This window comes from Diceros bicornis, chromosome 23 (assembly GCF_020826845.1).
Source record: "Diceros bicornis minor isolate mBicDic1 chromosome 23, mDicBic1.mat.cur, whole genome shotgun sequence".
In the NCBI taxonomy this organism is placed as follows: domain Eukaryota; kingdom Metazoa; phylum Chordata; class Mammalia; order Perissodactyla; family Rhinocerotidae; genus Diceros; species Diceros bicornis.
In genome coordinates, this window is record NC_080762.1 from 12138479 (window position 1) to 12161996 (window position 23518).

At 39.5% G+C, this 23518-nt stretch overlaps 1 protein-coding gene across 3 annotated transcripts in view; it reads right to left on the minus strand.

The window, feature by feature from the left end:
* Positions 1–30: 30 nt before the first annotated feature.
* The window catches only part of TPD52L1 (TPD52 like 1), a 95718-nt gene continuing 72230 nt past the window's right edge, over positions 31–23518 (minus strand). Inside the window, exons 4-7 of one of the 3 annotated variants that reach the window (XM_058566360.1) lie at positions 14568–14669; positions 8890–8928; positions 5800–5860; positions 31–651 (exon numbers count right to left, since the gene is read on the minus strand). In XM_058566360.1, coding sequence (XP_058422343.1) covers positions 523–651; positions 5800–5860; positions 8890–8928; positions 14568–14669 — 331 coding nt within the window. In that variant the 3' untranslated portion in view covers positions 31–522. The remainder of the gene's footprint in view (positions 652–5799; positions 5861–8889; positions 8929–14567; positions 14670–23518) is intronic. The other 2 variants (XM_058566361.1, XM_058566362.1) reach the window with 2 other exon arrangements.

The following is a 23518-nucleotide window of genomic DNA, read 5'->3' on the forward strand; positions in this document are numbered from 1 at the left end:
TCTGAAGACAAAGAAATTAAAAGTTCAAAGTCATCATTAAAATCAATTATTTTAATTGCTTAAATAAACATACGTAATTGATGGAGGTGAGGCTGATCACAGGCAGCTTGATGAAATTTGCAGTGTCATCCGGTTGCCGGAGACGGTCGGTCGGAAAGAGCTCCCTCCGGTGGCCTGACTGAACCGAAAGGGGGTGCTCACTTGGCCCCCAAAGACATGCACCTCGTAAAGGAGTCCAAGCAAACATCAAAGCAAATAATTAAGAGCCACATGTTGGGAAAGTATGTTGAATTACACAAAGACCAGGGTCATGACCCACTGTGCACCTGCTCAAGGCAGGACATTTTAGAAGATGAGCGTTATGAAGACTGAAGTGTGATGGTCAAGGGGTCCATCATTAACACAAATACAAACGGAAAGCGTTTTATTAAACTTTGTGGAGAGGCCGTTTGAAGAACAAGGTCAGGGCCCGGGTCCTGCCCGCGGGGGTTCGGTGCTCACTGGCGGCGTGCGGGGCGCGGCCTAGCACCGCAGCTCCTCCCCCTCGGCCCGCCGGGCGCCGCCCCCCGAGCTCTGCGCGCTGGCCTGCGCCGTGGAGCTGAGCACTTCCTCGAAGCTGCCGCCGCCGTGGTTCGTCCCGCCTACTTTCGTCTGAAACGGGCGGGGACGCAAACATGCAGTTAGTTCATTATTTCTGTAACGTTTTTATAAGATAGGCTGATTACGTTCAAGTTCAGAAATACTTTTATTCTTGAGAGGAGCTATAAAGGATGTAGAGAAGTCAGTTCCCTTTAGCAGAGCGCTAGGATGTCCTTCATCCCTGGGTTCTGGGACTGGATTCAAAACCTTAATTTCGCACCATTTTAGCAACGCTCCCTTTATCTCTTCTACATCTAAGATTCCCAATCCCCTCAGGAGGATATCCCGATCTGTGGATTTGCACCGTCTACTCACTCACCCAGAGAACCGATTTAATCAAAACGGAGCTGGATTTTAGGTAAATTCCCCCAATATTACAATCGTATGAACGTCTTTAAGTGACTTGAGCTTAGGTTTTCGACTTGGGATTTAGCAAGGCAGTCTGGATTTCTGATAAATGTCCCCCTGAAAAGGCAGAGCGGCTCAACTGCACGTGCTTTCTGGTCTGCGCTTTTGAGAGCTGGAGATGAATCATCTTCAGCGCTAGTCTCTGCACATCTTTCTAGGCAGTTGCCTTTATAGGAGGAATGTCCTTTAAAATGCCAAGTTATGGTGGCTTACAAGGCTCCCTTTTGGTGTACTTGTTATTGGCTAATAAGAATAGAATCAGGAAGAAACCAATTTATAATTAAGAAATATGGTTAAGTATTTTGAAAAATTCCTTATTAAAGTCCTTCAAAAGAATATTTAATGGTCCAAAATGCTTAATGCAAGTCTTATTGATGGTTACACTGGCCTTCCTTTAACCATTAGCGATGTGGAAAAATGCTTCGAGGAAAAAGAAGGTATAGAATAGATAATGTTGCTATTCCCAAAATGTTGTCTACCCCTCAGTCACCAAGTGATCACTCACAAGAACATAAACCACACTGGAGGAGGTACCCACGTACTGTCTGGCCTGCCCTTTTAAAACCTTAACCAGAGTTTAAAAACAGTTCAATCATTGCAAAACACACACACACTTTTCTCCAATTATCACTAAATCTCTCTCTGCCTCTTTAAATTCAATTACTAAGTTGAAATTTTCCACTCTGCTTAGCCTCAGAATACTCGTTCTGGAAAGTGACAGATAATAAATATTTTAGGCTTGGGAACCACATAGTCTGTGTCACAAACACTCAAATCAGACATGGTAGAAAGCAGCCAAAGACAGTACATAAGTGAATGAGCATGGCTGTGTTCCAAAAAGACTGTACGTATGGACACTGAAATGTGAATTTCATGTAATTTAATTTTCACGTCACAAACTATTATTCTTCCTTTGATTTTTTTCAACCATTAAAAAATGTAGGGTGGCATAGCGGTTGAGTGCCCGAGCTCCGCTGCTGGCGGCCCGGGTTCGGATCCCAGGCACACACCGATGCACCACTTGTCCGGTCACGCTGTGGCAGTGTCCCATATACAGTGGAGGAAGATGGGCACGGCTGTTGGCTCAGGGCCAGTCTTCCTCAGCAAAAAGAGGAGGATTGGCATGGATGTTAGCTCAGGGCTGATCTTCCTCACAGAAAAAATAAATAAATAAACATTCTTAGTTTACAGGCCATTCAAAAATGGGCGACCAGCTGATTTGACCCACAAGCCTTACTCTGCAGACCTCTGGCACAGAGCATTGACTCCTCCTCCATTCTGTGTTACCTTAGCCATGGGAAGAAGGGGAGTTGTTTTCAACTACGTGATTTTTCACTATGCTTATTTCATTCCAGAGAGAAACAAGATTAATTCAATGTAATCTATTCTATTAATAGTTCCCATTCTCCTCTTTATTTTATTTGCGTTCTCTTTTGCAATCAAAGTCACACAGTATTGAATCAGGTGAATACCAATTACTGATGTTTTCTTCTGGCCTTTGTTTCATTCCTCTCTTCTAGTTCTTGATTTTCTCAAAGCAAAATAGAAAAATAAAGAAGGAAGGAACCGCTTTGAAATAAAGCAATTTGGCAAAGAGAGGAGTGGAATCAAGGAGTTTCTTCACCGTGTGGGTGTAGTGAGCGCACACTGCAACACTATAGGGCAGGACCTGCTTCAGCAAAGATGTGATTAAACCTCTCCTGGCCTCTTCCTGTCATGATGGTTTTTCAGCTAAGAATTTCTCACTTTGCCCCCCAAATTATAATTCTTTGCATAACATTTTCTTTGAATTACTGGGTTGGGCTTCCTAATCTCTCATAATAAAATAGCTGGTTGAAAGGACACAAAGAAACAATAAGTATAATATATTTTGCCTTTTTTTTAAACGTTTTAATTCAGGCCATGCAATATGTTCATCAAAAAGTAAGTTCATTAAAAATATGGTCTGCTTAGGGCTGACCCAGTGGTGTGGTGGTGAAGTTCATGTGCTCTGCTTCAGCAGCCCAGGGTTTGCAGGTTCAGACCCCGGCGCAGACCTATGCACCACTTGTCACGCCATGCTGTGGCAGACGCCCCACATATAAAGTAGAGGAAGATGGGCACGGATGTTAGCACAGGGCCAATCTTCCTCGGCAAAAAGAGGAGGATTGCCAATGGATGTTAGCCCAGGGCCAATCTTCCTCACCAAAAAAAAAAAATTGGCTGCTTGACAGAACAGTTGGAAGGGAGGTAGTTACTCATGATTCACTGAAACACAGTAGAATATTCCAAATATAGTTTCATAGGAGCTGGTTCTGGGTCTGCTTTCTATTTGTTTGTTTCTGATGAAATAGAAAGTGTGCGCATTGAGTGTACAGGTGACACCAGCTCAGATGTTAAGTGATATATTGATGTATTACAAGGATGTAGTCAGAAAGGACTAAATTTTATATGATTATGATGAATTGGAAAGTTTTTCATGGAAAATCAAAATATCTACAGAATTGGGTATAAAGGAAGAACAACTGGGTACAAATGCCATATGGTGTGTGACAGATTGTGTGAGAAGATGGCAGGAATGGACCTCACTTCACAGCATAACATTATTTCTAATAGAACAAAATATGAACCTGATTCCCTTCAAGTGGTATATTAAAATTCAAGCTTAAAGGAGTGTGTGTGAATGCAGATGCAGCATATAGACCGGCAAGGGATTTCACCCATCGTCACTGATTCCTGAGTCATTCCTTTAGCAGGAAACAGCCTTGGGATCCATAAGTGAAGAAAATTATAGAACTTCTGGAGAAGATTCACAAGAGAAAAGTAAACAATGCAGAAAATAAACTGTAAAAGAAGAGTTAAACATCTATTATTTAGTCTGGAGAAAAAAAGGAGTGAGAAATTTGTAACTATTGAGGAAGTGGGAGGTTTTACACAAAGCATGATTATTAGCTGTTCTCCATTGCAGGGCGGGGGCAGAAAAAGAGGAACAAGGCATTGACCATGACAAAGGAGGTGGGTGCGATGCGAGTCTTCTTAAACCCATGAACAATCACACAGACACAGGATCCACTTTCTGGAGGTCTTGACACTGGCTAGTGTCCGGGGGGGCTGAGTTAGTTTTGAGCATGTCTGAAGGAGGAGGCAGGCTCTCTATCTTCCATCCCAATGTGGTGAATAAAGTGAGAAGCTGAGTGTGGACCAACCACTTACATCATATGTGAGCTGTGAGCTTACCAGAGTTCCCTACAAGCAAATGAAAATCAGTTGTTCTTTATTCTTCTTTTGCTTCTTTATAGCTCCTTCTTCTGAAGAAAACTAAAAAGTACAACTTGTCCTGTGTCAGAACTTGTCTAACAAGCAACAGAATCCGTCCTCTTTGGAAAGTCTAAGGTTGAGAACCAAATGTTGAGAAATTGACTCCTAGGATTTTTTGAGCCTTTTGTTTTAAAAATAGATATTCTAGCAAGAGAAATGTCCAAGATACTGCATGTCCCTCCCTATCAAAAATTTTCCCTATAAATGAGGGCAATTTAATGGCGCCTACTGGTCCCTATATAGGTGATGATATTGACAAGCAGGGTAGTAAAATTGCACAACTAAGAACTGCAGATAAATGAAACCAACAAAGGCATGGTAAATGCTGAGTAATAATTTCATTCTTGCCTTAAACACCTAGTCAGAGGCCTAAGAAAGCAGAAGTAGAAGAATACATGAAAGATCCTCCCATAAGGGGAAAGACCCTCCAGGTCAAAATCAATAAGAGCTCCTAGCACCTCTAGTAAGGAATAACTTACACCCTCGCAGATATGCATCAGGCGGCAGAGGTGAGAGCAGTGTGGTGATGAAGGATTCAGAAGCAGCTGAAGAATCAGCATGTGCATATATCTGCTTTTGATCTGGGTAAAGATCATACATATTCTTATTCTTCCCAGTAACAAGGAAATACAGAAATGGATTATATACAAAATAGAGATAATGATATCAAATTAGGTAATTAAGTCATGGTTTACGTGATATCTTTAAGAAAATAATCTTAGTAGTTTCAATGATTTTTCCTGTTTGGAAAGGTCTGTACAGTTTAAGACTAGACTAATTTTATTTTTGCTCTTTTCTCCTCTGTAGACTAAGTTGTCTATGCTCAAACAATAAAGTCAATGAATTTATTTTAGCACCTATCATGTAACAGGCAAAGTTTCAGTTTATACTCAGGGATCAAATGCATTTGGGACTCGGCTTTATTTTCCCTGCATGATTACCATACTGTGCTGTGCTCAGTATGTGAAGTGAGTAAACAAGTTGAAGTAGCCGACGGGAAGTGGTTGGCTGTATAACACATGCAGCCAAGTGCGTTTTGACTAGGCCATGTCCAAACCAGAGGTGCTTTGAGCTATTATTGAACTTTCACTTATGCTTTAAATTCAGAATTCACGTATCCTTTATCCTATCCACAATCCTCTCTCTCATATCTGCTTTTTGAGGGATTGCATTAAGAGTTCTAACCAGTGAAGAGATGAACACAAACCCCAATTCACTTTAAGGAACAATTCACCCTGAATTGTTTATACAAACAACTCTGTAAGGATACAGTAACACTATTCAATACTGGTTTTATTTATAGATTTATATGTGAAGAAAAAGACTGACTCTATGCAAGGCTGCCTTCTTGGCTGCACTGAATACTGGCAGCCCCACCTTCAGAACTAACCACAGCAATGACTAAGCTGTCCTGATTCAATGGACCCCATGACACAAAATTCACTTCATCTGTACCTTAAGGCTTGTGACAGTTGTCTCAACCCTCTCCTCAAATGATTTGAAAGTAGGAGAATTCCTAAAATAACAAAAAAAGAGAGGTCAGCTCCAAGACCTGGCTGTCTTAGCAACCATGCTGTCTGGTTCTCTGCTCTTATTTGTAAACATCACCTCTGCACCAGAGCTAGCTGCAGGTTTGCCACCTACACCATCCATGTTTTAAAATATATTTCACTTCTGCTAGTTTAGATCCAGAAACCATAACATGGAATTTTTCTAAGTAAAACAGTCAGAGGCTCAACTGTAGAATAAATAATATAGTGTTTAGCAATCCAACTGTAATAATTCCATGGTGCACCATAAATCATTTCCAATAAGTCAAAGGTAGCTTAATTTTTCATTTACTAATTAATTGTTTCTATCACACACTCCTTTTCCCAACTCATTTTTTCTGTAAGCAATGGAATGGAAAGTCTATCTGAAGAATATCATGTTTGAGTTTTCCCACTTGGAATTTTAAAAGTTCTTTATTTCAGTTAATGTGAGACAAGACAGAAATAGCTCAAGGAAAAAAGATTCATAAGTTTTTTCTTTTCCATGTCTTAAAAAGTAATCATTTTGTCAACTTCCATGAAGTGGTGTTTCTGAAAGTCAACTCTTTCACTATTTTAAGTTGAAATATACCCATTACTTGTCAAAATGGTGTTATGGGCATGTTATTTTTCCTCTCAAAGAGGACACACTTATTCATTCTCTTACCAGACAGAACCTTCACAGTCTATTGACATTTTATTTGTGACTCATTCATTGTGTTAAATAATCTTTATACCATCTTGTTACTTTAAGCATCAGATACTTCATTTGGTGCTTTTTGGTTTCTTATACTGGATTTGGCCACATGACATTATGATTTAATGACATCATTACCATTAAAAATGATGTCACCAAGTCCAACTAAAGAAACAAGACGTGAACTAAAAATGTATCTTAAATCCTGTATCCATGTCAGCTGTCAGTAACAACGATTGCCATCATTTTCAGGTCAAATAATTCAACCGAATGTTACTGTATTTGATGAGCCAATTGCTATTCTCTCTTGAGGGCAGAAGAAATAAAATAAGAGGAATGGCCTAGAGAAACTTCATAAAGGAGAGTGGTTATAAAACATGGTCTTCATTGTACGGTGAGGGTGAGGCATGGCTCTAATACTATCCAGAGGAAACTAATGTAGAGAATGTGTTTTTGAGTGAATTTGGCTTTGTTAGGGATTGTTTCCTGAGACTCTGATGCTCTAGAGGGTCAGAAATGCATTTGCACTCAGGTGTATGACTTAACAATGGTGAGTTCAGAGGTCCCAGGCATGGCATCACATCTTGCACATGACTCAAACACGAGTCAAATTCCTATAAGTAATCCTCCATCATACCTCTGTTTCATGATGAAATATTAGTGAAATTACCCTTAAATGACTCAAAAGTATACACCTTTTAGCACCTGACCTCCACTGCAGGTTTTATTTGGCCAGTCTTATTCACATGACTGCTGTCATCCATCCGTTACACAGGACCACAGTGGGCAGACAGTTCACCCTAATAGTTCATGGGTATGTTAGATGAATAAAATCATTATTTTTTTTAAGTTAATTTCAAGCAAGCTCATGAGGACTGCATTTGACCCATCAGCCACTGGATGGACTCATGGTTAAGAGCAAAACCATGTTAATTTTTTGGAAGCCTTCTTTGGACACCTAGACTTAAAGCTCAGAGCCTCAGGTTGCATGACTCAATTTGAGAGTTCTTATGCTAGGGGGAGCAAGTCATTCAAAGACAGACTAAGCAATCTTGAATCTATGCTCTCTATTTCTGCCACCAAGTTAGGGAAATCAAATACTGTGGTTAAATTTCCAAAGTAACCAAATAACCCCAGTGCAGCAGAGATACCATCAGATATAATAAAACAGACATCTCTCTAATTAAATTACACTAGAATGCGTGCTGGAGAACAGGGAGAACCTGTTTACTCAGATTTAATCATATCATATATAACTACATACAGTTTGTAGTTGCAAACGACCCTAGAAAGAATTTGGCTTTGGTGGTCTCAAACTATTCAGAGTAACTGAACCCCCTCTGTAACATATTCATACCACAATATATAATATAAAGCAAGTTGAAGTGGTGCAGTTCTGACTGAAGTGGGGAAGGGCCCAGAAGCTTGATCCCCCAACTTCACGCCCCGCCGCGGTGGCCCAAGGCAGTTCTGGGGCTCCTGGGAGCACCATGGGAAAAGCAGGAAATCTGGTCCTAGCCTCTTATTTTAAATGTGATGAAACTGATTATCACTGAGGTGACTTTCCCAAGGCTGCAAAGTTCATTCTTGGCAGAGCTGGGCTACAACGTGCATCCTCTGATTCCCAGTCTAACATTCACTCCTCTATATAACTATTAGTGTGATTTTTATCTGATTGTATCACTAAGCCATGCAAACGGAAGCGGGAAACATCTTTCTCAGAAGTTTTCATCCAGTCAGTAATTTTAATGGTATTTTTATTGTTTAACAGACACCTCACCTTAATATCTACCTTTGAAAATCCTGTTAATATCCTTTCTAGAACCGTAGCCCTCTTAGTCTTCTATCCTTTTATTTAAATTTCCTCCCAAGTTTGCATTTAATTCTGTTGACATAAGAACGAATTTGTACCTTTGCAAGTGTGCTTGGAATGTTCCAGGCCCTGGGCTAAGTGCTTTACACAGGTTACTTTGTTCATGTCTCACAACCACCATATGAGGCAGGTCTTATTTCTCCCAGTGTGTGGATAAGAGAATGGAGATTGAGCTGGGTTAAGTAACTTGTGTCAAGTCATACAAGTCAGGAGAGGCTGGATTCAAGTTGGCATGTCTGGTCAAAAGCCCAAGCCCATTATACCTACAATACTTCTACAGAATTGTCAGCCTCTTCTCCTGAAGACCATCAGGAAAGAGAATGAGGCAGGTCATGGCACTTCCTTTTATATAAAGGGGGGAAAAAAACCACAAAGTAACTCTCAATAGTGTGACACTGCATGCACATTCTGCATTAATATTATGTAAAATACTTTACAGACATTACCTCATAGCAGGCATACTTATGGAATGGCGAATGGAGTAGCTTCAGGGCAAAAGCAGATTAAAGGGAAAAAAAAAAGAAGATAGCACAATATAAGTATATGAGAAACTCCCTATTCACAGTTGTAAAACAGCAATCTGTACTGCAGATACAACTATCTGCAGCATTCCCTGCCCACCCCACCAAGATGACGTTTGTTTTCGTTGGGTAGGATGGGCTACAGTGGCTTCCAAGGTTATAAAGGAAGAGTAGACAGTCCATAGGTGCACATTATTTTACTTCCGGTAGGTCTCTGTAGGCCAGGAAATCTGAGGAGAATGTCTGGTGCCCCCCAGGTCAGCCAGTAGCCCCTGGCCATCCTCTCCAGGTCCAACTCCCTTCTACTGCCTTCTCTTCAGGAAGACAGGGAGGGCAGTGTCCAGGAAGTAAAGCCAGGCAGGTAAAGCTAAACGTTCCATTATAGAGAAACGCGCCAGAGCAATATATGTAGTTAACACGAGACAATCAAGGAAACACACGCCAGGCAAACACAGTCGACGTAGAAGCAAGGAATTCTGCATTCATTCCAGAATATCTGGTACAAATATCACCATACCTGAGAACTCGAAGAGCACCAGCCTTCTCACCCTATTAATCCTATAGTAGCTGACTCATCTTCCCTCTGATTGATTGCCTATTTTCCATGTGAGTTCTACTCAGAAATCAGGCTGGGCAAAGCAAAATGGGGTCCATTTTCCTAGGTTAGCACTCTCCCATCACACTTTCCAACACAGCCTCTGCCTTCTCTTCTCCCAAGAAGCTAACAGGTAAGGGATCAAACTCATCACCCTTCCGAACACTATCCACTGAGGTCATTAGTAGGGGCAGCACTTTACTGGAACTCAGAAAGAAAAAGACAAAGAAATTCACTTATGTCTTACCTTCCACATTCCATTTAGAAACTATAGGCAACCTATTTCCTCAGAAATTACGTTAAAAAAAGAATTACTAAAAGAAATTCCTCAGTATTATCAATCTATTCAACTTTTAATATAGGCAGTTTTCTTAGGAAAAAATTCCAAAAAACAAAGTATATAATAAAAGATTCCAGCTAAAAGAAGGCTCCATTCAGAGACCTGGAACTGACAATTGCACACTTCCTGACTTCCAGTAACCTTCCCCCTCTTCAACTTCAGAAGAGACAGAAAGTTGAAGGTGAACCATCCACGTAGATAACAGTTACATGAAGTTCAGAAAAACACGACAATCTAGACAACAATTTTCTGTTTCTTTCTAAAGTTCCATAAATATACACAACTCTCAATGTCCACTTTCCTTTTTTTCTTCTTTCAATGCTAAGGACCTCTGCCGTTGGAGGAAGGAACGATGCATTAAAAGAGATTCCTAAGAGATTGCTCAGCAAGTGAAACTGGGTAAATCATTCAGAAATGAAATAAATCTGTCCTTAAACAAATTCAAATGCATTAGGCACCCTATACTCTGTAACTTCTTGGTCATGAACACTCTCAGGAAAAGAGATCTAGGTTTTAGCTGAGGCACCCACAGTGTGAAAGAAACAGCAGGCTCTGGGAAGGAAGGGAGCAGCCAGGGGGCCGCAGGGCCCCACAGGCAGCGCTTACCTGATGGAGTGAGACCTGCAGCCAGGGCAGCACAGGAGAGAAGAGCAGGAGCGGAGTGAGCGCATCAGGATGCAAAGAAATGACCACACTGCCCCCTCCCCTTTCAAGAGCCCCAAAGCGAAGATTAGGCAGCTCCATACATTACTTTTTTTTGAGTGTTAAGACTTGTTAATGTGTCTTAAGGATTGCCTTACCAACCCGTTGTAAATTGCGCTCCTAACTATTATTCTCATGGATATATACAGATAGTTGGACTCTAAGAAAATTATATGCCTCGCCAAAGATTTCATCTCCACTAGATCACACGCAGCTTGAACAAACTCACTAAGTTCCAAGAAGATGCCAATATTGTTATAAAAATGATTCAACAGCTTGCATTTCTTCAGAGGACTTTCATAAATGTGACCTCATTTGAACTTCACAGGAACCATCTGGTTAGGTAGCCATTAACAATGTTGTTTTACAGAGGGAGAAGGAGATGGAGAAATTCCGTGCCTGGACTAAGGGGACGTCACCTAATGGCACTCAGGACAAAATGAGAATCTTAGCTCGGGAAATAGTACTTATTTTTATAAAATGTATAAATTAAATCCTAACATAACGCTTCTCATTCAGTTATTCAAAGGCCCAAATTCTAGGTTTTCAAAATCTGTAACTATTAACTCGGAATTATTTTAAAAACTAGAGGTGTTTTTTTTCTTCCCAAGTATCTAAATTTTCTTGGCAATCTTTCTTAAACGAGTTCAGAAGTTTGTTCCCAGAACACACAAAAGAATTTTATAGAGTAACTAACAAAAATATAGAATAATATGATACTTTTAAAGCAAAAAAGGGGTTCAAGGTAAAATGTCTGTGATAAAATTGTAAAATTTCCCCACCATCATTTTATAAATTGGCAAATTAATTTGAATGAAAAATAAAAACTTACTAATTCTTCACATTTAAGAATATTATGTTACACTTAAGCAATTTTCAAATATGACTTTTACATATATTACTTGTTTTAGCATAATTTAAAATTAAAAATTCTTTGTAAAATGTTGCTTTCACAGGGACTTATCCTCATTTATTTACAAATGTTTGATGTTATAATTTGAGAAAAATATAGGCCTGAATTTTGCAAACTCTACAAAATATTGCAGGACCGTATTTGAGTCTCTAGTGATATAGTCTACATTTTCCAATATTTTTAGCCACAGTTTATAATGAAAAAGTTGTAGCCTCTACGTAGAGCAATAATTAATGAAAAGTTTGGAACTCCTGGGAAATAGGTTATCCATTATGCTAAAAGAAAGCCACATTGAAATAGGAGGAAAAAGAAGTCAATACGACCTTGATATTTACCCAATTAGTGTGTGAACATAAATATGTCAACATATTGCATATATGAAACACAGTCTTCATTCTTTTCTTAGAAAAACAAGCAGAGCCTTTATGAAATATAGTGTGCTCTTGTTAATGGACTGTTCCTAATTTACATCACGTGGGGCCACCTTGTCTGAGACAGCCACTTAGTAAAGATAAAAACTAGCATTTATTGAGTGCTTAACATATGGCAGGCTCTCTTCTGCTACTTTTATAATAACACGAAGATGCTGTTACTCTTATCCCCATTTTCTAACTGAGAACACCCGGGTACAGGCGAGCTAAGTTACATCTGGCCTCCTCATAACCCGACCACTTGAAGTCAAATCACCCGAGAGCTAGTTACAAATGCAAATTCCTGGACTCCACCCAAGACCCACCGAGGCACAATCTCGGAGAGGTGGAATCTGGGAATACGTATTTTAAACAAGCTTCAGAGGTGTTTGTAAGGTCCCATAAAGATGGAGAAACACTATTCTAGTATTATGCTGAGGTCCCAGTGTTCAAGTGAAAGATTTCAACTACATATGGGGAGAACAAATCTTATAAAAATGGCAAAATATACTTTTTTGGATATAACAGGTAATAGGGTATTTCCTGTTTTAAGAAATTATTTGGTTTAGATAAATGTTTTAATGCTATTGAAATGATAGCAAAATTTTATTTGTAATAAAATTAAGGTTAATTAATAATCCAGAATGTTTACCTGTTCATCACACATGGCCTCTGAAGAATTTCAATTGCTTTTCATGATTACATTATTATATTATTAGTAAATATGAAGATAAAACAATGTAGTCAGATTCATATGTACTTAACTCTAGCCTCATAAAGGCCAAGTTGTTAAGTTGGTACATGAGGAGTGTGCATAATCCAGCAATTTTTGGAGCTAAAAAATAACTTAAACACAAAGATATAAATATTTGCCTCTAGGTATCAAAGGAGCAGGTAATAAAGAAAGTAATAGTTTAAGAATCCAATGAAATAATATGCATGGATTTTTTTAAAAGAAGAAATTTAAAACATACTTGAAAAGTTTTTTAAAAATGAATTTGATTTATAAGGAGAAAAATGAAATTGATTTATAAAGAAAATCTTCTCAGCATATCAGCCAAATTCAAAATAAGCTATGATAGGTACTTTAAAAAAAATTTTTTTTTTTTGAGGAAGACTGGCCCTGAGCTAACATCTGTTGCCAATCTTCTTCCTTTTTTCTTTTTTTTCTCCCCAAAGCCCCAGTAGATAGTTGTATGTCATAGCTGTACATCCTTCTAGTTGCTCTATGTGGGACGCTGCCTCAGCATGGCTTGATGAGAGGTGCGTAGGTCCGCACCCAGGATCTGAACTGGTGAAGCCTGGGCCGCCAAAGCGTAGTGCCCAAACTTAACCACTACGCTACCGGGACAGCACCAATGATAGGTATTTAAATAAGCAAAAAATATGAGTGTAACAACTCGATATAAGATAACATCCTAGAACATAATATAAAAAATAGAAATGGTCAATACTACATTGTTTTTCTGGTGCCTATAGTGAGGACATTTGGTTCTCGGTTCAAAATCTTGATGTTCACTCTAATTTTATATAATAGTAAAATACTGAAAATCATCAAAATGTGCAAGGGGATTTGTTTAAAAATTTTGCTACAGCTATGCACTGGAAGATAATACAGCCATTAAAAATGAAGGTGTAGGGGTCAGCCCCATGGCGTACTGGTTAAGTTGGGCATGCTCCACTTCGGCGGCCCAGGTTCTCGGGTTCAGATCCTGGGCTTGGACCAATACCACTCATCGGTCATGCTGTGGAGGCAACCCACATATAAAAAGTGGAGGAAGACTGGCCTGATGTCAGCTCAGTGCTAATCTCCCTCAGCAAAAAAAAAAAGAAAAAAAAAATAGAATGTGTAATAAACATTTATCAACTTATTCACAATATATTGCTAAAGTGAAGAAAGAAAATTAGCAGAAGTATATACCATATGGTACTTTTTTGGAATAAGAGAATAAATATGTACGTATTTAGCATAGAAAAATATATACTAGATGGATGTATACAAAAATGTAACCTAGAATAGTTTATCAGAGCATATTCCACTGAATGCATATTTTAACTTATTGTTTAAATTACAATGGTTAAAATTCAGTGTATGTTACATTCTTTTGAAATCTCCCTTTTACTAGTGATTAAAGGCACTCTCTGTCTTCTACTTTTACTAGGTCAGGTCCTAGTGGAAGGGCATCTTTGGGACCAGGCCAACTAACCTGACCTTCAGGCAGAAAACATCTCCATATAAAAATTTATCTCAGTCACCAATCACTATCAGTCACATAAGATTTTAATCCAATAAAAAAAAAAGAGAGGGGCTGGCTCCGTGGCATAGCAGTTAAGTGCGCGCACTCCGCTCTCTGCTGGCGGCCTGGGTTCGGATCCCAGGCGCACACCGAGGCACAGCTTGTCAAGCCATGCTGTGGCGGCGTCCCATATAAAATGGAGGAAGATAGGCAAAAATGTTAGCCCAGGGCCAGTCTTCCTCAGCAAAAAGAGGAGGATTGGCATGGATGTTAGCTCAGGGCTGATCTTCCTCACACACACACAAAAGAAAGAGAATATGTTAGGAAGACCAGCCGACAGATAACGCTCCCCTTCTCTGGGAAGCCCAGGGCTCAGCACCATTCCCGTGGTCCTATCCCACAGTACCTCATGTCTCCAAACTTCTTGCTGATGGCCGTCCCAACGTTGCTGAAGGCTGCAGTCGCCTTCTGCCCTGCGTGACTCAGGGTTTCCTGTGTTTTCTTGTAGCTAGAGGTAAAACAGAACAATAGTAACGCAGTTTATATCTCATGATCGCCTATAAAACATTCATCGTCCTTTTCCCTCTTTACTTGGAAAGTTCCCTTTCCTAAAGAGATTTAGAAAGAAGATGACGCACAGAAGTAATTGTTTCTATTCATTGTTTGGGAAGGATGGGCTGGTTGCTGCTCAGTAAAGGGAAAGTTAGACCATTAAATCTGAATTCAGGAAAAAAATATATATACACATACAAGGACAGATGTGAATATGCAGATCTTTTAATCACACATAGTGAAACTGCTCTGAGAATAGAGAGTTATTCTTAAAGAAGTGTATTAACTCCACGAAGAGACATGTGCCAATGAAAGCTCTGGCCATGAAAGGTAACACAGAAATTAGAAAACTTATATTTCAAAGGGGAATTTAAACTTTTACTGTTAATGTGGGTAAAATTAACCAGAAAAAGGCAAAATATAACTAGTATTTAACTTATTTTTCTAATACTTATAGCTGGGAATAAGAAGGGAATCTACATAATCTGAAGATAATATAGTAACTTTTCCAAAACAGTCTTAGGAATATAGCACTGCGATATGTGTTCATAAGCCTATGTCCCCACTAAACTGACTCCTTGAGGGCAAGGAAGCTGTTCATCTTTGTGTGCCAGGATCTGGCAGAGGGATACAAGAGACACGCAGTAAATACCAGACGAATGAATGGATGATCAAAGAGGATGCTCCACTGTGGCTCTAAACTGGGAATCGTGGCAGTAAGAACAGAGAGAAGTGGGTGGATTAGAGATAGAATGGACAGACTTCACGAGGTTGTGACAAGTAGAACAGGATGAAAAGACTGGCCTGAGGTTTTGAGCATGGTGACAGGAAGGACAGTGGTGTATCCACAGGGCTGAGAAATTTCTAAGAGTTATTTAATAAAGTGGGAAACAAAAGGTACCTAATGTGAGGGAATAAAAAGAAATCAGCAAAAAGTTTTGTACGTCATTCATTTCACAATATATGTGAGTCAAGTCATCATGCTGTACACCTTAAACTTATACAGTGCTGTATGTCAATTATATCTCAATAAAACTGAAAAACCAAACCAAAAAAAGTTTTGTACAGATTTTTAAAAAATTAACTAATTCTTATAATGCACAAACCATTTTCTTCTGATAACTGCTGCTCCCAGGTAAGTTCTCCCAAAGCCACCCGCTTAGCCCAGAACACTTGCATGTATGTGGTACCTCTGAGAAGACTATATCATAAGAAAGCAGTTGTGTAGGAACTTCCCTTATCCCTCCACGCCCTCCATCTCCCACAAGTCATCCAGTCCTAAACATACTATCAAACTCTAAGGAAATGCTTTAAAATAATGCCCCTTGGTCTTCCTCGGGACTGAAATCACTTTATTAACATGGTATTCTAGTATTCTTTTTTTGTTAGCAGGAAGGAATGAGTCTATAATATTATCAGCACCATAGGTTATTTATTTACACAATGCTTATTTTTCAGGAAGTGTAAAAATCATATATTATCTAGATCATAAAACCAAGCCAAATACTCATTTACTAAACAGACATTTCCTAGCAAATATGGAAAGACCAAGGGGAATAGGGTGAAAGAAGAATCTGGTGTCTAGGATGTAATTTGTGTCTCTGGAGAGAGTTGTGTGGGTAGAATGGGGAAGGTGGACCCCCAATGGCTCTGGGTCAAGCAGCAACGAGAGGTGAGAAGATGAGAGAAAGAAACAGCTTTTAGGATGTTTGCCTAATTTTGTTTTCTGTGAAGGTACAAAAATATCAGCTTATTCAAATTACAATTTTATTTTTACATTTTACTACATAATTTTAGGTTTTAATTAGGGGAAATTTTTTTTTTGTTTTTTTTGTTTTTGTTTTTTGGTGAGGAAGATTAGCCCTGAGCTAACAACTGTGCCAATCTCCCTCTATTTTGTATATGGGATGCCTCCCACAGCATGGCTGATGAGTGGAGTAGGTCTACGCCCGGGATCCAGGCCGCGAACCTGGGCCGCCGAAGTGGAGTGTGTGGAACTTTAACCACTCGGCCACGGGGCCAGCCCCAGGAAAAAAACATTTTTGATCACGTGAGACTATGTACTTTCAGGCAGTTTACACATGAAATAAAATATTAATATCTGACTTGATATTAGTGATAAGGCAGTTAAAATAGTACCAAATGTTAAAGACCAGAAATAAAAACATCAATCATGATTACCAGATTTTAGTGAAGTGTGATCTTGGAATGGCACGTTCTGAGAATTCTTCTGAAGAAATAATCTACAAAAAGGTTCCCACTACAGTGTCTTGAACACTTGGATTAACTCGGCTTACACCAATGGTCTTTGAAAGTGGGATTTAAATGTGGTGGTTTTAGCCTTAAGAACAAAAGAATTTATTTACAAATAAAGAAAAATCTGGAATTTCTATTCCAGTTATAATTTGAGGATACTGACAAAGTTTTCACAAAGCTGTAATTGGGCCATGAAATCAGATCTATGAAAAATGTATTTAAAAAATGGAATCCAGAAACGATGGAAGCACAGCATTACACGCAGATGAAACGTGTTCTTGTACCATGGACTGGGACTTAGAGTTGGGCTCAATTCAAGACTCTTTCTACTCACCTTACAATTCTGAAAAATATCAAGAAAAATTTTTTCTATGCAAAAGTTTCTCATGGATATTGGTGAGGAAATAGAGTAATCCATTAAATACCTAGAATCTGAAACTGAGTATCATCTTTGCCACTTCGATTCCTTTCACCATCCATATCCAATCCATCAAAACACTCCATTAGTTCCACCTTCAAAACAGACCCAGAATCTGTCTACTGTCTCCCCACCTCCACAGCCCTCCACTTAGTTCAATCCACCATCATCACTCACCTGGGCTATTGCAATAGCCTCCTAACTAGTCTCCCTACTTCTACCCTTCTCTCTCTACATTCCCTTCCCACACAGCAGCCAGAGGGATCCAGTAAAGCCTTGTTAGAGCCTGTCACTCCTCTGTCACAACCCTGCACTGGCTCCTCATTCCCCTCAGAGTAACAGCCAAAGTCCATCCCCCAGGCCTCGCGATGAGCCTACACAAGTGGGGGCCCTAGCCCTTCTCTCATCTCCTCTTCCTACTTATTCCCTGGGCTCCAGCCACCCTGACCTTCTCACTGTTCCTCGAACATACCAGGCCCCATCCTGCCTTAGGACCTCAGCTCTAGCTGTTCAGCTATGTGATGCCACCAAATTGGCAAGAAAAGGTTTTTTGTTTTTTTTTTCTGTATTGTAAATGCCCCACTTTGAAGAATTAAACAGACCTAAGCCTGCACACTTAGGAAGACTTCACAGCCACCTCTCTCTGTCCAATCAGGGCCAAAGGTCCCTGGGTCCTTGGCCAGGTGGATGCCAGCAGAATAGAGCTGGGTTCTGGGGGAAAGGGGTAACAGGGATAGAAAAGGGAATCAAGGAAGGCCGAGGAAAGGAAGTGTGTCGGGCATCCACCCGGCACTGACTCTGGGAGGCCTGAAAGGTGACTCAGGGGAGAGTAAAGAAATACTCTGCAACATCTGTGGCCTCTGCGTGAGGTCAGGACTGGGTACTAGTTAGAGAATTCCTTCTTGTGTCGGTCCTGCATTTCCTCAGGATTCTCTTGCAATTAGAGCAAATATTTATTTTTCTTGTAAACTGTTCCAGTGCAGTTTAACTTTAGATATTGGAGAATGCTTTGAATTTTGAAATAGCAGGTGACTTGCGAGCACTTTTTTTGTGTGTGTATCACATTCTGAGTTCGATGGCTCAATTCAAAAACAGCTAGCTAGAGAACACCACGTAGTCTACACGGAAATCGAAATATAATGATGTACACCTGAAATCTACATAATGTTATAAATCAATGTTACCTCAATCAAAGAAAAATAGCTAGCTGGAGAGAAGCACAGACAGTAAGCAAGCTACCTTGTATTTAAACACACCGCTAAACCAGAATGGGTGGGTGTATACGGGCACCTGACTGCTTTAGCAAGATATCCATGACATTTATGTCCTCACCACGAAAAACGCACCTCTCTATCTATGTGAAATTTCACAGTTAAAATTCAACCATATGGAAAGCTCAGTGGAGAGTTAAAGAGAGATTTTTAGGACTGTTAACTCTTTATTTCTGAGAATTATATAATGTTAAATCTGAAAGGCACTAGAGCCCAATACCTTCAGACTACAGATGATGAAACCGAGGCCCAGAAAAGTCACGTGACTCTTTAATGCCAGAGGGAGAGCTAGGACCAGAGGGCCCGCCTTCTGTCAGAAAGTATTGTCGCCTTGGAGATGACAGACAGTTGAGGGTGAGTTAGGTCAGCTGTCTATAGCTCCAGTGTTTGCAGAGAGAAATAATAATACTATATTTCAAGAATTCTAAGATGCACATCTTTTCCCCACATTTTTACATCTCTTCCCTAGGCTAACCACCACATTTCTTGAAAACAATTAGTAGTCAAGCTGCATAGATTGCTTAGAGACCAATAATTGACAATGAGACAAGGGGGTAGACAATGAGAGAGGGTTATGTGTAAGGAAGTGATTTACAAGAAGAAAGTAACCAGGGACCCCATGAGAAATAGGCCATTGGGCTCAGAGCATTTGAAAGCTCCAATGAGCACCACTCACATCATTGTCTAAGTGAAGGGTCCCTCTGAAGTTGTGTACTGCAGACTCTGTAACCTTATGCTTCGTCCTAATTGGGCTTGATCTTAAAATTGAACAAGTCATACACATCCCCATCCAGAGGCTAAGAGCCTGCATCTTTAAAAAGACCTTCCTGTCAGGCCACTGATAACCTGCTAGGAAGTTGGTGTATTTGCATTTTATTCCCTTTATTGTGCTATGGAATTTGGTATGTAGTTTGTACTACTAATACTTAAAATTGTTTTTCAGCAATATCACATAAAATTATGTTCAATAATATTCAAATAATGAAAAACAACTTAACTACCAACCTTCTGATTGACTTGACAACCTTCCATTTCATTTAAATGAAAAATGAAATGGTATTTAGCATTTTAGATTACTAGTGTCTCTTATTTAAGCTAAATATAAGTTAAACCATTGCTGACTTACATAACTGACAAAGCAGGGGACTATACATTTTCCTTAAATAAAAGCTGAAATGCTAAGATATCCTCAGACTGCTGTCAATTGTCACTAGGAGGCATAAAAATTGGGAGCATATGCTTGAAGAAGCCTGTGTTATGTACCTCTCCTCTGTGTTCCCATAATTCCCTTTACGTAGCTCTTTCCAAACATTTTTCCATTGTGTTGCAATTACAGTTTTCGAATCTATCTCCGTGACCTGCCAGGGCAGGGCCACATCTTGTTCATCATCACTGTATCCCCAGTGCCAGAATAAACCAGAGCAAGGGCCACACGAGGCCAAAGGAAAGAAATAAAGTCCAGTTTGATGCCCAGACTTCAGCTACAGGTGCAGAGTCAGGACTTTACAATGAAAGATGCAATGAAAGATTCTAACTCTGGAGGAGAGAAATGGAGGCCTTAAAGTAAGTGAAGGGAAATTCGTCCTTGCGTGCTCTATGGCAATTCCAGCAAACAACAGCTTGGCAGGGACCCGCACTTCCCAACCAGGCTGGAATCTGGTCCAGTGCTGAACCTTTCTTCGGCAAAGGTTTAACTATGATAGCAAATAGCAGCTCACATTTATTGAGTACTTTATATGCATTAACTCATTGAAGCATGCTGACTGGGAGATTTTTTTGTTTTGAGTACAAGTAACCTTCCTATTTTTCAATGAAAGTCAACAGGAAAATAGGCTTTAATTTTCAGAGATTCAGTTTGGCTGGAATGGATAGCTTTTTCTTTTCAGCTTTGTTGAGGTATAATTGACAAATAAAATTGTAAGATTTTTAAAGTACATTTGATATACATATACACTGTGAAAGGATTCCCACCATCTAGTTAATTAACACATCCATCATCTCACATATTTATATATATATATTTTGGTAAGAACATTTAGTTCTACTCTCTTAGCAAATTTCAATTATACCATGCAGTGTTATCAACTATAGCCACCATATTATATATTAGATACTCAGACTTTAATCATCTCATAACTGAAAGTTTGCACCTTTTACCAGCCTCTCCTCATTTCCCTCATCCCTTAACCCCCAGCAATCATCCTTCCAGTCTCTGTTTCCAAGAGTTTGACTTTTTTTTTTTTAGATTCCATGTAGGACATGGACAGATTCCATCTGTCCTTCTCTGTCAGACTGATTTCACTTAACATAACGCCCTCAAAGTCCATCCAAGTTGTTGCAAATGGCAGGATTTCCTTCTTTCTCATGGCTGTATAATATTCCATTGTATATACATACACCACATCTTCTTTAAGGAATGGATAGCGTCTAATGGCCAGGACATGTCAGCTGTCTGGCCGGCACACCAACACAGGGATCTTCAGCAGTGTGGGGTAAGGTCTCTGCAAGCCAAATAAAAGGCATTCTATTGACTTTTCATGCAGATTCCTCTTGTCTGTCTCGCTAATTTGAAAATCAGTGTTAATAATCAAAGGGAGAAAGCATGTCATCCTCTAAAAGGTTTTGACTTAAAGCATTTTTTAATACACAAATAGAATGAAAAATGAAAAATTCCACAGTCTTTTTAAAAGAAGATATCTTATAACATGAATATATTTTCTATTATGGGATTTACATGCATATGCAGCATTTTACCAAAGATACAAAAAATATTTAGGTTTATTTTCTTCCAAAGTTTCCCTAAACATGTTATCATAACATAGATTTACCACTCGAATCCAGAAAAGAAGAATCAACCTCTTGCTTTGCGTGATAAGATGAAAGCCAAAAGGCAGGAAGAATGAACAATTGTGTGAGAGATTGGCTATGTGTATCTTTTTAAATTAGGTCTTTAATCTTCACTGGCACTTCCAAGCTCAACAGTGTCACAACAGGCTCCTCATAAAAAGAGATAATAATCATTACTGACTGTAATGGTCCGGAAGTCTTAGAAGTACAAAAATCAAAGAGTAAATAAATCATGAACTAAATGTCAATTTTCAGGCACTGTGCATTTTTTAAATGCTGAATATCAGAGTTTCTCCTCTTTGTATAGGATGAAGTTATTAAACTTTCCAAAAAGATGGAATTGATAAATAAATGAAAAGCAATAGTATATATTGGAGGATACGAGGAAGCCATTTGGTATAAAACTAATTTGTCCTGACCTTGGTTTTCCAAAAGGGCCTGATGTGGCCTGTTGAGCAAGCATTGTCCCCCCATATCGGCATTTCTTTAAGGACAAGCATCTCTTCCTGGGAACTAAGGATTAATTACCGACCTGCTGTGCTCACCTTGTGACCACTGACCTGCTGACCACCCACCTGCTGTGCCAGATAAGCATCTCGTGACAGCAGTAATAGAGACATTCCTGTCATACGTGACATATGCTCTTTGTTCCAAGATGGTATATAACCACTCTGTACACCCCACTTCTTTGGTGCCCTTCCTTCCTATTGTTCTCAAACCTGGCTATTGTTCTCAAACCTGGCTCATAATACACTCACCCCAATTTTGATATATACATTGATTATGGATCATTTGTATCAACAGAATGGTTTAAATTATGTTCCAAGACCTTCTCCCCTTTGTAAACCTATCATTTGGTCTGTGGTAGAACTCAGAGGGGTTTATTAGTAGGAGAATTTCATGGGTTAGCAATGGCTGAACACTTATTAACATGAAGCCTATCAGTTTGAACAGACCACCGCAATGTTGCATTTACAAATTCTTTTTTTTTTTTTTAAAGGAATGGATTTTTTTTCTCCTCCCCAAAGCTCCAGTGTATGGTTGTGTATTCTAGTTGTAAGTCCTTCTAGTTCTAGTTCTTCTGTGTGACCCGCCACTACAGCATGGCAACTGACAGACAGAGGAAACAAACCTGGGCTGCAGAAGCAGTGAGAGCACCCAACTTTAACCCCTAGGCCATCAGGGTTGGCTCGAATTTCCAAATTCTTACTCCTTCTACCCACAGGAGAGATTCAGTTTCTCCTGTGGCCTCTCCTCTTCTTCACATCAAAGCTACCCACCTTCCTCGCCTCCTTGAAGCCTAAAAACAACATAAAAAGCAGCAGAGAACCAAAAAAAAGGAGGTGAGGGTAATTTTGTGTGTGTTCTTAGATTCTCTCAAATCAAGGCACTTAAAAAACTATGACAAAAACAGCAACAAGAAGCCTCAGACACAGATGATCTCTTGACCTGCTACTGTATGAATGTCTTTCTGTAAAGGAGATAATTTCAGTCTGCTGTGTAATGATTCCTCCTCATCTGGTCCTATTCAGATTCTAAAATATGCCCAGATCTTTCATTAACATGCCATAGATTTTCTTTTCATCATAAATCAAACTAAATAGGTCATGATTGCTTAATCAGTATGCAAAGTATCGCCTCTAGGAATCACATGCAATCCTCTGACAGCTAACATTCTTCTTAGTGCTTTGAAATCTAATTCTGCCCAATCTAACCCCACCCCAGCTCATCATTCCTCACACGAAAATCTTCATCATATGAAGTATAGATCTTGTTCTGGAAGGAGCAGCATGGACATTAACAGCCGGGATTTAATTAATTCAGGGGGAAAAGAGATTCTGTTATCACCCTCCCCCCAGCAACATGTGATTAAGAGGTTTTCCCTTCCCTCAGCAGCCAAGAAAAAAGAGTGGGAGAAAGATGCTCTCCCGAAATTATGTTGCTTGTAGACTTATGCTCCCTCTTAAGAAAGGGGTTGATTCTTCCCGACAAGGGAATGTTCACATGATTCCT